Consider the following 17928-nt stretch of genomic DNA (forward strand, 5'->3'; position numbering starts at 1 on the left):
GAAGTGGAGCGCCACAGCTGGGATGCGGCAGACTGCAGTGGGCTGGGGCTGCATCGCTCCGCTTCCTGCCATAGGTGAGTGTGTGTGGGGGGGTATCCTCCCCAACTCACACTCCCAACCTCCCCGCACTCACCGGTGGCGGGAAGCGGAACAGCCCAACCCCAGCCAGTTCCACTCCACCAGCTCCCAGCTGTGGTGATCCACTTCCCACCAGGCAGGACCTTTCCCCAGCCGCTCCCCAGCCACACGGCTGGGACCAGGGCAAGGAAAGCGGAGCGGGCTGGTGAGTGTGGAGAGGTTGGAGAAAGGACGCCCCTCTATACTCACCAGCGACGGAAGCGGAGTGCTGCGGTGGAGAGCTGGCAGAGTGGAGCGGGCTGCGGCAGGGCTGCTCCGCTTCCGCAGCTGCGCTGAGTGTGGGGAGGGGATCCTTTCCCCCAAGTCCCCTCCCTCAAGCAACACAGCTGGGGCTGGGGCGAGGGAAGCAGAGCGAGCTGCTCCCAGCCCCCCGCTAATCCCCCAGGCCACTCTGGCACTGCGGGGCCCCCAAAAGTGCCCTCCCACAGCTCCTGCCCGCCCCAGACCCTGGGGGGTAGCCCCTGACCACCCCCCAAGACCTTCTGCCCCTTATCGAACCCCTCAGCCCGGGCCTGGTCCAGCACCCTTAACACGCTGCTCAGAGCAGTGTGTCAGAGCAGTGTGTCAGAGCTTTACTGCCTTGTATGCAAACCCGCCTTATATCGGGGTAGAGGTGTATGTGTATCGTCAATGCATTTGAAATTATAAAAATGGTGCATGGTTTTCACTAAAATATGCTGAGGGTTTGGGAGGCACCCAGATTGACAAGGGAGGTAACTAACAGCAAGGTGGGTGCTGTTGAACAGACATCACCGGCCACTGTCCAGCAAGGGAATGACAATGCAATGACTCACCTGCATGAGGCCACACCAGGGGAATTGCTCAGCCTTGCCTGGAGACTCAGCAATGTCCATGAGACATGCCTGTACTTGTGTTTTACAAGCACATGGATTAAGGGTATAAAACAGAAGACAGTGGCCACATGCTTGGCTTCCCCTGCTCCCACCTATGCTGCAAGCAACAAGGACACTGAGAAGACTTAAGACTCCAACAGAGGAGACTGACCCCGGTTTCAACGTGAAATCTGTGTACAACGAATTGCAATATCCAGTAGGGTGAGAAAAATTGCTTAATCTAGATGTTGCCCAATCTAAGAATTGAGAGTTTAACCTGCTTGCTTATATTTATTTTATTTTGGTAACTAACTCTGACTTTTTGCCTATCACTTAAAATCTATCTTTTGTAGTCAAACTTATTTTACTGTTTATCTTTACCAGTGAATCTGCCTGAAGTGTGTGGCAAATGTGCTCAGGTTTGCAAAGGCTGGTGTATATCCACTTTCCACTGGTAAACCAATTAATAAATTTGTACCGCTCAACTTGAGCAATGCAAGATGATATATCCCTGAGTCAGTGCTGGGAGCTGGGGGGATTCGGCTGGTGCCTTTCTCTGTGTGATTCATGAGTGGCTCAGGGAACATTCATGCAACCTAGCTGGGCTGCGGGAGCTCTACATGCAGTTGTGCTGAGTGATCACAGCACCTGGAGGTGCTTGCTGCTTGTCACTAGCAAGGCATTGAGAGACAGCCCAGACTGGAAAGAGTTATGGCAGCACAGCAGTCCCACGGTCCCTGGGTGCACCTCGGGGATCTCGTCATAATTAGTTTATATCTAAAAGAGATATATGGACCTGAAGTTTTAAGTGTCACATCCAAGACACTTATCATATTTAGAGCAATGTTTCCCAACTGGTGTGCCATCATGTCCAAACAGCTGTGCTGTGGAACTTTTTGAAAAACTGCAAGTGAGAATAAGGGGGGAGGGGAAAGGGGAAGCTGCCTCACTGCACCACCTCCTCCAGGAGGAGAGCAATTAGAGCTCAACTTCCCTCTTTTCCCCCCCTCCCCTCCTGTGTGAGCAACAGGTCGTCACCTCTGCCCGTCCCCTATCCACTGACAGCCAGAATGAGGATGAGCCCGTGGAGCTCAAGGTGTGGCATGGCAGAGAAAAGACTGGGAACCACTGACTTAGAGGAAAGGGAAAAGGAGCTGAGACTTTAAGTTTAAATTTCAAAAAGAAAATAACTTTTGATTGTTAACTTGAGCTAGTGAACAGATTTACTTTCAACTTTCCTGAAAATTCAATCTTAAGTCTAGGAAGGGGTGTTGACACCAAGCTCAGTAGTGAAATGCCGAACATATAAGAAAATTGATTTAATCTCCCCTACCATTTCAAATCTCATTGCAGACTTCATTATGGAGTCACTACAGTCACCTTTTTAAATGTACAAACACTTTTTAGAGTCACTTGACATTTCGGGTTGCCAGATTTGGGGGAAAATGTTAGGGACACTTAGTCATGGTCACACAAACACTTCATGTAAATCAGTCCATTAAATAATGTGTATATTTACCAATATTGTGCATATAACTATAAACTTCATCTTAAAAAATGTATATAGATTTAGCACTACTACAAGTTTCCAGCCCTGGTAAATGAAGTCCTCTGCTTATCTATAGCACAGTGGCAGGGTAAGCTTCTCATATACATTGCCCTGCTAACATGCCTCAATCTGATCTGAAGCTACTTTCTTTACAGGTAAATAGCTGCCCATACAGCTCCTGGCTTATCTGAATCTGTCAGTAAAAAGCACAATGATAAGTTTATGATTTACAAGTTGGAACACAGAGTCACACAACATTCATTATACGGTAATTTTAAGTTCCTACAGAGCCAAGCTGGAGTCAAACTGGTGATCTTCACAGACCATTAGCAATATGTCAAGGCATCCACTTGTAATCACAACACAGCCTATATAATTACTGTACCAACAACTGGGAATTTCGTTTTAAAAAAAAAAAAGACTTTTTTACAGTGATAGTTTTACCTTTCAGTCAGATTTTTGAATAAAAAATGCTGTCTAAAGTTAAACTGACAGCAGCAACTGTGAAATAAGGAAGGTCCAGTATGTATGAATAATTTTAAATTATGGTGATCTTGTTGACAGAGAATCTAAAGTCAACTTTCCCCAAGTTGATGGACTCTACCTGCATGCATCACAAAATAGTTTTCTGTTCTGTAGAATGACTGACTGCCCATTTATTTCCAAAATAAAATAAAAACTAATTGTGGGACTTTCCAAAAGTTCTTCATTTGCATAAAATTGACCCAATCAATCCCCACTGGTGATGTCAGTGACTTCAGAGTGACAGTGCCACATTCTGACTTGCCAAAGAAGATAGGTTTTTGTGAGGAGGAACCAGCCAGGCTGTTATCTTCAAGACCTGGAGGAAAAGGAGACTATATTGCTTCTGGCTATATGATGCCAGTCCATGCTGGCCAAGAAGGCCTAAGTTTTCTCCATTCCCTGCCTGGCAACCAACCAAGGGGCAGGAGTCCAATAACTTGTAAAATCTAAGATGTGATAGCCACAAGGAATCAGCTTCTAATATTAACAAGCTGTGTTGAAAATGTTACAGGCTAATCATTATTAGCTTCCTGAAGATGCATGAAACCATAACAATGTAAATCATCTTCTATAAGTATCATGTGTTTCGATTTTATTTTTTCCAGCAGGACAACACTCCTAGAAGGTCTAGTGTTCTCTCCTTATTAGGCACAGTTAATTAAGAGTAAGTGTGTGTGATTATTTGCAAACCCACATAGGGACAACTCCTAAAGTCAGCCACAGAAACAAAAATTAAATTAAGTACCTTTAAAAAAAACCCAACTAATCTCACATGTAAATTTTATGGATTAACATTATGTGCTTAAATCCTGATGAACTGTTCTCTTTACTTTAACTGTTTTATATTTAACATGGAAGTGAGCTGATCTTCACGGTGTGAGTCTTTTGACAAACATAAAATCATATAAATTGGGACACAGTGGAAATGTCCTCCTATTTTGTGACTGACAGCTAAACACAAAGACTGCCATTTTACCAGATTAAAAGAGCTACAAGCAATTGTTATCCTATTTGGTATTGTTTAATTAACCTGATAATTAGATTTATTTAATATTACATAATGAATTAAAATGAATACTCACAATTAATAAACTATGTATGATAGGAAAATTGTGTCTGATTGAGCAATTTACCAGATGTCAAAATAACAAGAACAGAGAAATCTAAGGCACAGATAATCCACCTAGTTGTGATGCACAGAACCTATCCCTTCTACTGTTTCCAAATAAATGCTAATCAGAGAGGATCCCCTGGATATATTTCAAAACACAAAATATGCAATCTTAATATTCTTAACAAAGTCAGGCACTCAAAGATGGGAAATGCCCAAATTAAAGTTACCGATATAATCTCAATTTTGCTCTCTTGAGAATATGCATTATGATAGTATGCAATCAAATAATTAGAGACTATTTTTTCCAGCATGTCTCATAAACGGGGTTTGACGCCACACCTTCAGATTCATAGGATAGGTTTCTACCAATTGCTCTAAAGAAATAACTGGCAGTGGGTTTGTAGACCAGCTTCTAGAAGACATAGATGGCCAGCAATTTATACAATTGTTTATTAGGCAGGAGTGGAATGTGGGGTGTATCAGAATTCCTGGCTCAAGAAGGTAAATGTCTACCAGTTAAGCCAAGAACACAGATTTTACACACAAAGTGACATAAAAGCTGCAAGTGTATATTTTTATCTCTATTTTGTGTAGTACCAAGTGGGTAGGGATTTTGGTAGTGAGTAACAGTGGGTATGTTATAGTGAATCGGAAATGGATCCTCTAAATATGATTTAGTACTATTAATATAGGAATTTTGAACTTTAAATATATTTTTACAATGTTATGGATCAAAATTAAGGTTGAGTGTGCAATATAAGTTAAGTGGGATAAAGAGGAGTTAAGTAGCATTATAAAGCAGTAAGTCTCTTAACTATTCATTTCCAGATTTACTGTTTAGGTTTTTGTCTTCTGCAGTTATACAAGGTTTCATAAACAAAGTTACAATTCTTGATGTTTAAGCTAGATTCCACTGAAAACACACTTTCAAGCATAAAGCTTATTTTTAAACTGTTCTTGCTTGTGAGCTTAATGTATGCACATATATGCACAAGCCCACTGGTATGATAATCATAAATGTCAATTTACATTACTACAGAATGATAAACTGGTCAATATAAATCACCAAAACTTAGGATGGGTAGTAATTTTTTAAAACTTCCAGCAGATACTATTAAAAATTACTAGTTGTGAACTTAGTTACTCAAGTATTTGTATTTATAACATTTTATTGTTAACCACTGCCAGTTTAGCTATGGCTTTATAAAAACAGGACATATAAATTCATTCAATGTATAACAATGCACCTCTTCTTGTAAGGGATGTCAAATTAGCATTGTTAAACCATATTTTAAGATATACATGATCACTTGTATGCCACATTGTTAAGTGTTTTGTGAATGCAATTAAATATCTATCAAAGCATATTTCTAATGAGACAGTTAAAAGTTACCACAGACACTGGATTGTTAATTCCCCAAATTTTAGTGGGTTTAATATCAATACATTTTTTCAGATGTTCTGCACTGATGGAGTTTTCTACTGGATTATAGGAGCAGCAGCAGCCACTGCTACAGTTAACGTTGGGTAACTGTTTCCATTCCAATCCCTTGTTTCCAGTCACTCAACTTTCAGGAAATTTAATCCCCTCAGGCTGAAATTTTCCATTCTGTGTATCTGCCCACTGATGATTTTTTATTTTATTTTCTTTTATTTTTGCGTGGGGGAGAAGAGAGAGTGAGAAAAGAGGTAAGATTTGGCAGATTTCAGGAAACACAGTTTGTCTGTTTCCATGTACAAGGAACTAGAAAACAGATATACTTTTCCATACATAAAAATATTTCTGCAATTTTTATTGAGCAGCCCTACAGTTGAAAGGAATAAAGTTTCAGAAGACTAAATTTGGCACAGAAATAGCACACCACAGAGGAGATGCATGTTTCCTTGTTCTATAGAAAATAAATGTGTTTTATAGCTAAACCTTAGAATAAGAGCACTTTTTTTCACCATATGCAAAGTACATAGTTAAGAAAGTATTTATGGGGCATGCAACATCTGCTTTCCTAGTTGCCTAGTGAAAAGCATAGGGAAGCATATTGTTAAAGACACCAGTTTAAGATCAGTTAGTGCAGGACTTATGACCTAGACGACACTGGTGCCCTGCAGAATACCCAGAGTTGAGGTCAAATTCTAATACACCACTACCTTGATATAACGCCACCTGATATAACACAAATTTGGAACAGTAGCTACTCCAAAACACACTCAAGAAATGGCTCCACCTCCCTCTTTTGCACTGCGCACTCTGGTGGATCAAAGCAAGTTCAATATAAACACAGTTTCACCTATAATGCGTTAAGATTTTTTGGCTCCCAAGGACAGCATTATATTGAGGTAGAGGTGTATTTCCCTGTTTCCATTCTGATCCATTTCATAGAGTATCAGAGTCCCATTTAATCTCTCTTTGCTTGGAATACTTTTCAGTGAGTCAATATCTGCCATTCATCAATATAAAAAGGATGATTTCATAAACACTGGAAGGAGGCTCAGGCTCTCCAAAGACTTCTGACCCTAACTAGTTTAAAATAGAAAACAAGAATGGAATTTTACATCAGCTTCAGAAATGATGAAGGACAACATTTACTCTAATAGTTTTAATCTGTGCTTTTGAGGGTGCAGCTCTCAGCTGTAGGTGTAAATGATGTCATCAACTATTGCTAGAAAAACTCTGAGCCCTGAACCCTAATCTTAAGCAAAGACAAAACTGCTTTCCAGAATACATAGCAGTTGTTAGCTCTTGTCTTCACCTTTAAAATAATCTATTCAAGCATCTAGGATTTTCTTCTCAAATGTTATTTATGGACTTTTCACGCAAAGGAGTCACAAATGACTCGTAAAAACTAATTTTGATATAAATATATATAGCTTAAGTGAAATACAAAACACTTCTGGGGTTGACGACTGCACCCTAACACCACATAGCTTTGAGAAAATGCAAGGATGTAAAAGTATTGATACCAGAAATAACATGGAATAGAGAGATTGGGACCTCTGGACAACTGGGGAAGAATTCCTTTCTGAAAGGAACATAAGTTAGAGTGTTTGATTTGAAGTCTGTTTTGGTAAAGGTTGTGTACTTTGGAAGCCAAGTACTCCAAATCCTTATGTATGTTCTGACTGCAGAATGTTTATCAATGCTTAACAGAGTTGTTTCCAGATCCGTTCTCTTAGACTCTAAACTATTAGTTTCAACCTGCCAAGGTCAGAATGAAATGTTGAAGTTTTCCTACAAATATGTCTTCATGATCGTGGATGATGATGGCCTGTGAGGCCAATAATGATGCAATAAGAATTACAGATTCTTTACCTCGTTTTATTTTGCAAGTCACCCAGACAATATGAAAAAATAGGAGAAAAGGTTAACGTACAGAAATCCTTGAAGGAAAGAGAAGGTGTCTATCTGCCGTATCATTCACCGTCTATTTGAAGAGAATTGTGAATGGAATTTTCAAGAGAGACTAGGGAAATTTGGTACTCAAGTCTCACTGAATTAAATGGGAGCTGGATGCCTAATTCCCTTGGGTTCCTTTGAAAATCCCACTTTAAAATCTTAGACAAGTGTAAGTGAAAAATAATCTGATCTTTTGCTTCTTGTCGTGAAATTATTTTTTATTTTTACAAAAATGTTTTTAAGTGCTTTACAAGGTATAGGACCAGAGAGGGAAGAAAGGAGAGAGAAGGCTTTAAAAAAAAACAAACAAACAAAAGTCTTTATTATGAATCACTGTTGGGGTAGCACTAGTAGTAGGTAGACTCTTTGGGCTGTGTGAAGGTAAGTTGTTTTCAGATGTATTTTCACCAAATAGGTCATATCCTGGTTACAGAAATATGAATTGCCCTCTTCCTTCTTTTATTCTATGAAGACAACAGCTTAGACAGTATTATGGAATCTGATGACAGAAGTGACAAGGTCATAAATACGTCTTGTTTCCCAGGAATAGTAGAAAATGAAGACCAGGACAAATCAGAAAGAGAAGTTCTTGAGAACTACACGGTGCAAAAGAGGGAAGCAGAGCCATTTCTCGAGAGTGTTATGGAGTAGCTACTGTTCTAAATCATGCTTCCTTTACAAACAGAGTGATCAAGGATTATATCTTCTCTTTATAAAGGCTTCATAGTCATGATGCTTTGAGTGTGATAGCAGAACTCTGACTCATGTCAATACTATCACATATATATAAATTCAATGGCAGAGAGGCCAGAAGATAGATTAGAGATGAACCTATTAGTCTGTTGACCTATAATACATTTTTAAATGACATTTCGAACCTATAAGCCTTAAGTAGTCTTGGTCAAGAATCTGAATAAGAAAAATGCTTGGTTTTCCTTTTAGGCTTAATTATACCTTAGTTGATCATTTACATTATGAGTGGTTGAAGAAGAATCTGTACTGACCTCTCGCTTGCAAAGCTGGAAAAATATTTCCTGGCTCTGGATACAGCTGGAAGGATTGTCCATTAGATCTCACCAGACAAGATGTGGGAGTTAGTCAATATTTTCTGTTCAGAGGCTTATGTCTCATAAGAGAGCTGGACTGAGGAAACAGGTTATGTTTTGATGAATTCCTGAAAGTTTTATCCAAGGATATTTTCAAGACTCCCCGTTGAAAATGACAATTATATTACTGCATTCAGGAACATCTTTGTTAGGGATTCTTATATTTCTTTTAGAGTTCCCTCCTCTTTTTCCAATATTTATTATTACCATTAGAAAGGGCAACGGATCTGGGCATTATAGAAGAGTTCCGGTTAAGATTATTCAGTTCATTGAAACTTGTGGCTAGTTTGACTGTAAAATAAAAGTATAGGCTAAGATTTTTCAAAAGTGACTAATGATTCTGAAGACCTACCTTGAGACACCTTGAAAGGCTCTGATTTTCTCAAAGTACGAAACCCCATTTCTCTGAAAACTGAGCCCTATTAGGTGTTTTAAGTTGGATACTCTAATCACATTTTAAAATCTTGACCATAGTTGTTTTAAGGCCCAATAGTATGGAAAATCAATATTTTTCAACAAAATTCTTTAGTGCATTTGTTCCATCTGAGTACAATGAAGTCTTTCACAACCAGCTGGTGGCCCCTATAAGAGCCTGGGAAGAAGGACCAATTTGAGAAGAAAGAAACATTTCCATTTTGCAGTCAATTTAAACTAATTTATTTCTCTCAAATTTGTGTTTTAATATTGGCTCACTTGAAAAATCACATTAACTGTAATGTAGCAGTAAAACTTGACAGTAATATAGCTTTTTTGTTTAGAATCTTCGATTAAATAACATGGATTTAGTCCTGATGCACAGAAAGCTTGGGAGCAGGGGAGAAGGAATCATAGTTTTTCCCAGAAGCTGGAAAAGACTATAAAGAAAAGATGGCAAGGAGGACACTTTCTAACTCAAGCATACTATTATTGTGTCCAAAGATACCTAGAAATGAAATAGGAATATTGTCCAGAAGCAAAAAGGAAACCAGGAGAGCTGGGTAAAGCACTGGTATCCAGAAATCTTCCTTTAATATAAAAATAATTTATAGGATCTCTGTAGTGGCTTTAAAGCTATGCCACAGTCATTAGCACTCAGAAAGCACCACCTTTTACTGCAGGATTACTGTTGATATGGTCCACTGGTAGCAGGAGTTACTAGACCACCTTGCTGCACTGCTGTGGAGAATTCACCTACCACAGTAAGTGGCGAACTAAGTCTTCTGATTACAATTATTTAGATCACCCACTAACAGACTAGAGGTATGAACTAAACCACTCTGCCACCAGAATGAAAGACCTAAGTGGTAGGTGTGCCAAAACAGCAGGCTGAGCAAAGCTCCTTTGACAGATACACTCTGAAATAGCTGTAAGGAAGTTATAAAAGAAAGAGGAACAGGTTTCAATTACTGAAAAGCCAATTTATTTGGAGTCCCCAGCAGTTTGACAAAGGAACAGTAACACGTGCTGCACTGAAGTGCTGCTCTGAGCCTAAAGCTACTTCCATCCTAAGGCAGTGAAACTAGGATCAGAGTCTAGTGCTGTGGCAGTCTAGCGGAGGAGTTATTAGAATTTTAATTATTCATAAAGTTACTCCACTAGTGTGAAATGAACAGGCTAATCCAGCAGGGATGCCCAGACATGTGGATGCCTACACATGACAAAGTTAAATTTCTATAGCAGTTCCTGTTAGCCTTTGTTTGCTCTGTATCACTCCTTAGTTTGAAGAGAATTGTATAACTCATTCCATATTAAAAAGTTTAATTTCTTTCATGTCCCATCCAGTTCCCCAGCCCTAAGAATTGTTTCATCATCTGTAAATTTCCATTAATTTAATTGGTTTACTCGTTCAAATATTTTTTGAGTGTTTCAATATAGATACAGGATTGTTAAAGTCTGGTGCATGCCAACAATTTATTCTTGTACAACAGGATGAAATCTACTTTTACTATTTTAATTTTACTATTTTCCCCTTGTAAACAGGAAAAGATTCTGAGATATAATGTTAGATTTCTCCTCTGGAACACTTACCAGTAACTACCATGCTGCTCATGTTAGAGTTCGGACTATTGAGAACACTGCCTGAAAGAAGTTCGTCAGATCCTCTCTAAAAAGAAAAAGACAGTAAGAGTTTTTTTTCCCTTCTATTTTTGTCATCTTTAATGTTGATATTAAAACTATCAGTTTGACAGGGCAAATCCCTTCAGAGAGCTTTAAATGAACATTACATAAGATTTGGCAGATTCTCCCTCTTCAGAAAGTGACAGTAAATTAAAAAATTAAAATCTAAACAATACAGTATATTTACATAGCATCCCTCAAGTCAAATAATTCCATACACAAAATCACTTCATCCACATCTGAAATGCAATCTCCAGGGACCACAAGAGCTGTCCAACAGTGCACAACTTAACAAAATATTTTAAAATAGGAAGTTAATATCCACTGAAACTAAATGGGGAATTCAGGCAAATACTGAAATTAGAATTTGACCAAAGTGCTAGGGCTAGCACTCCTATTAGAAAAAGTTCAAAGCAGACTGTTGTGTTTTGCACTTCTTTATAATATATAAAGGAACGCTGAAAACAATTTGTTTGTTTGTTGGAGGATGGATTTCTTTTTGGTTTAAGCTTCATAAAAATATGAAGAACATCAAGTCTGTTCTTTCTTAGTCTTCTTTTTGGATGATTTCAATGTGGAATGCAGATACCAGAGGAGATTTGGTGTTGAATCCTTAAAGAGGGATCCTTTCCCCCCAAGCATTTGAGTTAAATAGGTGTTAAAAATTAGTCTGAAGCAGTCTAAATACACTTCTACCTCAATATAACACAGTCCTCAGGAGCCAAAAAATCTTAATGCATTATAGGTGAAACTGCGTTACATCTTACTTGCTTTGATCCACAGGAGTGCACAGCCCCACCCCCCCGGAGCAGTGCTTTACCGTGTTGTATCCGAATTCGTGTTATATTGAGGTAGAGGTGTACTTAAAAAAAATATACTTCCCCTCTCAGTGATCAGGTTTCATTTCCTTCCAGGATAGAAAAAACACTCAGAGGCCTAATGTAAAACAAGTAGGATTTTTTGTTTGTTTGTTTTTTTAAATCTTTCAGGCCTTCCTCATAAGTCAAAATGAATTAAAAAGGGCATAAACCTCCCTTCCTTTGCATGGCATCATTAATAGGCTACTAGATTTTTTATATCCAAAAGAGGTTAGGACCTCCGTTTTGTGTCTTAATTCAAAGGTATCTCCATTAGCACCAATGCCCTCAGCACTAACCCAGGCCATTGGGTCATTACTAAAAAGGGTGAGTGCCAGTTACTGAATCACCAAATATTACTTTGCATGGAGTCTGTTTCCATTCTGAGTACTGACCACAAACTGCTTTACTTATGAAATCTTTATAATAATCAAGATGTTTCAGACTGTGCTGTCCTTGAGGCAGATATCATCTACCTCTGTTTGAAAAGCATCCTGTATATTTTGGATAGTTCTTCATTCTAAATACATACTAAACTAATCTGAGGATATCACAATACTAAGTAGTATGCTTATACCAGGATTCATATAATCAAGCATATAATCACACACATAGGAATATGAAGAGGAATATTAGAATATATAACACATTTTGAAGTATCCCATATCTAAAATTCACAACATACTAGACAACACACCAAGCTATTACAGTCACTAAGCTTATTCAGTTTTGAGCCCTAGTTCTCAAAGTTATTTAAACAGACTACTTCTAAATAATTTTAGTTTGCCTCACACTCTTGTTGATTCTAGATTCTGCTCTACACATTTTGGGGTTCAAATTGGCAAGATGATTTGACTTTAAATTTAATAAAATGAAACAGCAATAAGTCTTGTCACTGTCAGAGGAAACCATTTTTAATTAGATCAAAAGAATAACTTAAAACAGGCAAAACTGAAAGCCAATTCAGAGAAGCTATGGAACCTTTCCATTATTCACTCTATATGACTGTTCTCAAGTACAAAGATGACTGAAATGTGGCAGATGGAACTCATTGAAATGTTCTCTCTTTCTCTTTGAAAATCTAAATTACTACCCCAATATTTGCTAAGGAGAGGATATTATAGTTTGACATCAAAATTATGGAAGTAAAATCATGGAAGACAAGATGGTTGAATTCAAAAAATACCTGCACTTCTGTGCAGTCAGCCCACCAATACATTTCCAGAGAAGGATATTTTACCTCTGTTTGCAATGGACAAAAATAACTAGTGATGGCAGCTATCATTAAAAAAAAAAAAAAAAAAAACAAAACATACCTCAGTTATTTTTACTACCAATTAAACAGATTATACATGGTTGTTTAAAAAAAAAAATTATGGTAGTTTCTCAAAAAAACCCGTGTAATATAATATTACTGCATATTTAAGACTTCAGTTTGCTTGTCAGACACAGCCCTTCCCCTACATCCAAAGGGAATTCCCATGCTGCTCCATGTACTGACCTGGATATATCCAGATTCTGTTTTCATTGCTTCATTTGAGGGCAATTACCTGCTTAGTCTCAGGCCTGAACATAGATGACACACAGGCCACATCTCTACCAGTGCCGGATCTAGGCACATGCATTTTTGAGTCTAGAAGGCTTTCAAGTCCCAAGAGTCTCATAATTTTTTCTTTTTGTTTTGGAAAGATGGATGCTATTTCAGTCTTGGCAAAGCAACAACTCTTAAAATCATGGAATCCTGATCTGTCTTAAGTAACAGCCAGACCACTAACCCTATGTATTTACCCTACGAAGGGAAGACTCTGTACTAAACAAACAAACTACTTGATGAACTCCTAATTTACAACTTAAACATGGAGGATATTAGACCCAGCCTCTTTTAAATAATCCTCGCTCATGCCGACAAATTCTGTTTTGTCCTTCCTATCTCATCCTGTCCCCCTCAATGCAGCCTTTCACCACAAGTGTGAAGAAAAATATTTGAAGTGTGGTTCTATCCAGAAAAGCAGATGTGTAAAAGTGACACTGTGAGTTTCCTCACACAGGACCAAATTTTCAAAAAAAGATTTGACTGCCAAGTTAAGCCTTCAATATGCAACTCCCAAAAGCAATTTACAAACTTCAGAAGCATAAATTGCTTCATGTACTGTAAATCTGAAATATAAAAATTAAAAGAAGTGGAATGTAGGGAATGTTTAACTGTGTATAATACCATTGCACAACAAATACAATCAAATCTTCTAATTTTCAAAAATTATACGATAAACCTATAGAAAAGGAGGAAGAAAGTGCAATGACTAGCCACAGTGTTTAGATCTTTGCTTTAAATGTTGCAACTAATTTAGTATCCATATTATAATTAGTTTCAAAATGGTTTGTCCCAACACGCATTACTTTGAAAATGTGTCTAATCTGAATGCCACAGGTTATGTTACACACTCTCCCAGTTTTATCAGGCCATTAAAGTCATCAAAATCCCCTAAGGTCTAACCATGAAACCATTCAGGATGGCAAAAAATCTACTGTCAACTATTTTTCCCACATCTCCAGAATAATATATTTTAACTCTAGTAGAAATCTCTTTCCACATTTAAGAAGCAAAGAGTAGAAATAAGCAGCCAATTCGCAAACATTTTTAAAATCTATTACTGGATTGAAAACTTGGCGGCTACCAAGTTTAACTGCCTCGTGAGGACCTGTCAAAAAAATTTCTAAAAGTCTAAAAATATATATATCCAAAAGTTGTCTGCCCAATATTTTATTAACTCCTAAGTAGAGAAAAACTTTTCGGAAGTTGATTCTTGTACCTAACGTAACAGATCTGCTTGGGTTAAAGAAGGCTTATTAAAAGCATCACTCAAATTTGTAGTCTCCTCTGACAATGGAAATAAACAAAACACGAAGTGAATGATATTACTAAAAATAGTCAACAAATGAACAAAACTATCCCTCTACTTCAAACATAGTAGTAAGAGCCAGCAATATCATCTACTCTACTGTGATACAATATCTAAACAGTTTTTAATTACAACTGGTGGAGAGAATATAATAATTAAAAAAGAAATGCTGTTAACTCTTGGGAGAGATTCTGATTCACCGATGATACGTATACCTCTGCCCCGATATAACATGAATTCAGATATAACACGGTAAAGCAGCGCTCCGGTGGATCAAAACAAGTTCGATTTCACACAGTTTCACTTATAATTTGTTAAGATTTTTTGGCTCCCAAGGACAGCGTTATATCGGGGTAGAGAATAGGAAGGACACTTTTTCTGTGATGAAAGAAAACAGAAAAAATGTTAAATGGTGGTTTTAGTTACATTGTATATTTACCACAGTTAGTCTCAGCCTAGGGACACATGTCAAACCATGAGCATAACATCACTGTGAAACACTCAAGGTATGTTTACAATTGCAAACAGCAGAGCCACAGCTGGCCTGAATCAATTGACCAGGCTCTGAGACTTGGTGCCACAGGTTTTTTATTGAAGTGTAGATGTACCCTTAGCTTCTAACAGCATCTGCAGGCAACTGAAAACTAGCAGTATGATGGAGGAGTAGCAGCATTCAAAAAAAAGTGTTCAAAATAATCAGTGACTACCATTCCAGTAGCTTGAGTCATTCTTCTTCAGTGTAAATTTCTTGCAAATCCAAAATATAAAGTGTCTTCAGGATTTAAAAAAACACATTGTCTCCAGGGATGAAAATACTAAGAGTTTGAGGTAGTACATTGGGGGGAAGGAGAGGGCACAGAACAATAAGCACTCATTTACAGATTTCAATTTGCATGATAGATAGATATGAATTTAATTAATATTCTGTTGTCACATGATGAATTTTTAGTGAAATACAGCATGCATATTATTTGGTTTATGCTTATTTAGTGAAGAGGACGTGCATTTATGTATAGACATCTTACCTTACACACTGACCTCAAACAGCAATATCCCCAATCTGCTCCAAAAATAACTAACAGAAACCAACTCACTTTGTATAGCAACATAGTATCACTAGACTCCCCAAGGCCAGGGCCCCAAGAATATGAGTTACATCCATACACATTCTCATCCTACCTATAGTCCAAAAGAAATTCCATGCAGGTTCACTGGCGTGCTACAAAACTCCCCAGTTTCATCCCTGCCACATCACCATACAGACAAAAGACTTGTCTAAACAGTTTTTTACTGATTTAAATACAATTTAGTTAAATCAGGACAAGAACTGTGCGTAGACCAGCCCAACAACTCTGTATTCCAACAAGTGGTAACTCATTGCTGTAATTTGTTTTAAGTTCACTTGTCTTTCTCTAACTAATTAGACATTACATGCATACGTGTCCTCATTTCTCCTATAAGTCCTCTCCCTCTTCCTCACTTCTCATCTAAGTTTCCTGGAAGCTGCATGGCCACGCAGCAGCCTGTTTAGTACTGCGCAGGTGCTTAAGGAACCTGTTTGGGGACCGGCCGGGGCCGGTGGAGGGGCATCCCTTCCCCGGCCCCCACCTAGCCTGGCCCACAATCTGGTGCAGCAAGGGTGCAGGGCGCCCCTCCTCTGGCCCCAACTCTTGCTGTGGCACAGCCCGGGCTAGCCTCAAGCATGACCAGAGTGGCCCAGACCCAGCCATGGCTGGGAAGCCCAAATAGGGAAGGGGAGCCTATCCTGCAGCCCCAACCCCAGAGCTGCTGTAGCAGGGAGAGGCATCTCCCCCGCCAACCCAGTGCTGCTGGTGCTGCTGCTGCTGCGGGGAGAGAGAGTTGGGTGGGGTCCTCTCTCCCAGCTGTAGCCCCTAAGCACGCTCCTGCACCTCAAACCCCTCATCTCCAGTCCCACCTCTGAGCCCTCAACTCCTGTACCCCAATCCTTTCTCTAGCCCTGAGCCCCTCATCCCTGACCTCATCCCAGAGCACATCCTCCAGCCGGAGCCCTCACACCCCTGCACCACAACCCTCTGCCCCAGCCCTGAGCCCATCTCCAGACCCACGCCAGAGCCTGAACCCACAGCTGGAGCCCTCAGAGCCCTGCACCCAAGCCCTGCACCCTGTCCCAGCCTGAGCCCCTTCCCACACTCCGAACCCCTTGGCTCCACCCCACATGAATTTTGTTATGTGCACTGATACGAAGGTGATGTGTTTTCTGCTAATTGCTCTTTAAATTCTTTTTTGTCCTGCCTCATTCTACATTTACACTTGACTTGCTAGTTTATGTTATCCTCAGTAGGATTTTATTATGAATTTTTTTAAGTGTGTCTTTTTGCATCTAACCGGCTCTTCATTGTTTAGCCTTGGTCCTCTTACTGTATTTTTTTTTTATTTTTTTTAAATTTGGGATATACATTTAGTCTGGGCTTCTGCTATGGTGTTTTAAATAGTTTCCATGCAAGCATTTCATTCATAACTGTTCCTTTTAATTTCAATTTAACTAGCTCTCACATTTTTGTGTAGTTCCCCTTTTTTAACTTAAACTGCTACTGTGGTGGGTTTCTTTGGTATTTTCCCCCCTACAAGGATGTGAAATTTAATTATATTATGGTAGCTATTACTGAGCAGTTTGGCTATATTGACTCGTTGGACCAGATCCTGTGTTCCATTTAGGACTAAATCACAAACTGCCTCTCCCCCTGTGGGTTCCCAGAAGTAGTTGCCTCAAGAAACAGTCATGAATGGGGACCAAAAATTTCTCTGCATTCCATCCTGAGGTGACATTTACCCAGTCAGTATGAGCATAGCTGAAATCCTCCATTATTACTGGGTTTTCTGTTTTTGTAACTGCTAATCTCCCTGAGCATTTCACAATCACCATCACCATCCTGATCAAGCAATTACTATTGCTATACTGTTATTTAAGAATGGAAATTCTACTCATACATATTCTATGGTACTGTCTTGAATGAATGAAACTTTTACTTTATTCGATTCTATGCTCTCTTTCACATACAGTACCACTTCTCTCCTCCTCTTCTCCCCCCCCCCCCCACCCAGTGCAACCTACTCTGTTATTCCTATATATTTTGTACCCTGGTATTACTCTGTGCCATTGTTTATCATCATCTCACGAAATTTCTGTGATTCTTGTTATACCAGTATCTTCATTTAACACCAGGCACTCAAGTTCACGCATTTAAGTATTTAGATTTCTAGCATTTGTAAACAAGCACTTATAAAATTTGCTAATATTTAGATGTCTGCTTTCATGTGATGTAACTAAAGGGAACTCTTTTTCATTTGACTGTTTCTCTTCAGTTCCTACCTGTACTTTATCATCAGCTGCTACCCCCTACTCTTTACTAGGATATAGAATACCCCATTTAATAAA

General features: G+C 38.9%; 1 protein-coding gene across 5 annotated transcripts in view; it reads right to left on the minus strand.

The window, feature by feature from the left end:
• Window positions 1-17928, minus strand: part of PTBP2 (polypyrimidine tract binding protein 2) — an 80681-nt gene that overhangs the window by 51713 nt on the left and 11040 nt on the right. For 4 of the 5 annotated variants that reach the window (XM_030571644.1, XM_030571643.1, XM_030571641.1 and 1 more), the window contains exon 3: window positions 10664-10739. The exons of the other annotated variant lie outside the window; for it this stretch is intronic. In XM_030571644.1, the coding sequence (XP_030427504.1) occupies window positions 10664-10739 (76 nt within the window). The remainder of the gene's footprint in view (window positions 1-10663; window positions 10740-17928) is intronic. 5 annotated transcript variants of the gene reach the window in all.

Source organism: Gopherus evgoodei, chromosome 8, assembly GCF_007399415.2.
Source record: "Gopherus evgoodei ecotype Sinaloan lineage chromosome 8, rGopEvg1_v1.p, whole genome shotgun sequence".
NCBI classification, from domain to species: Eukaryota; Metazoa; Chordata; order Testudines; family Testudinidae; genus Gopherus; species Gopherus evgoodei.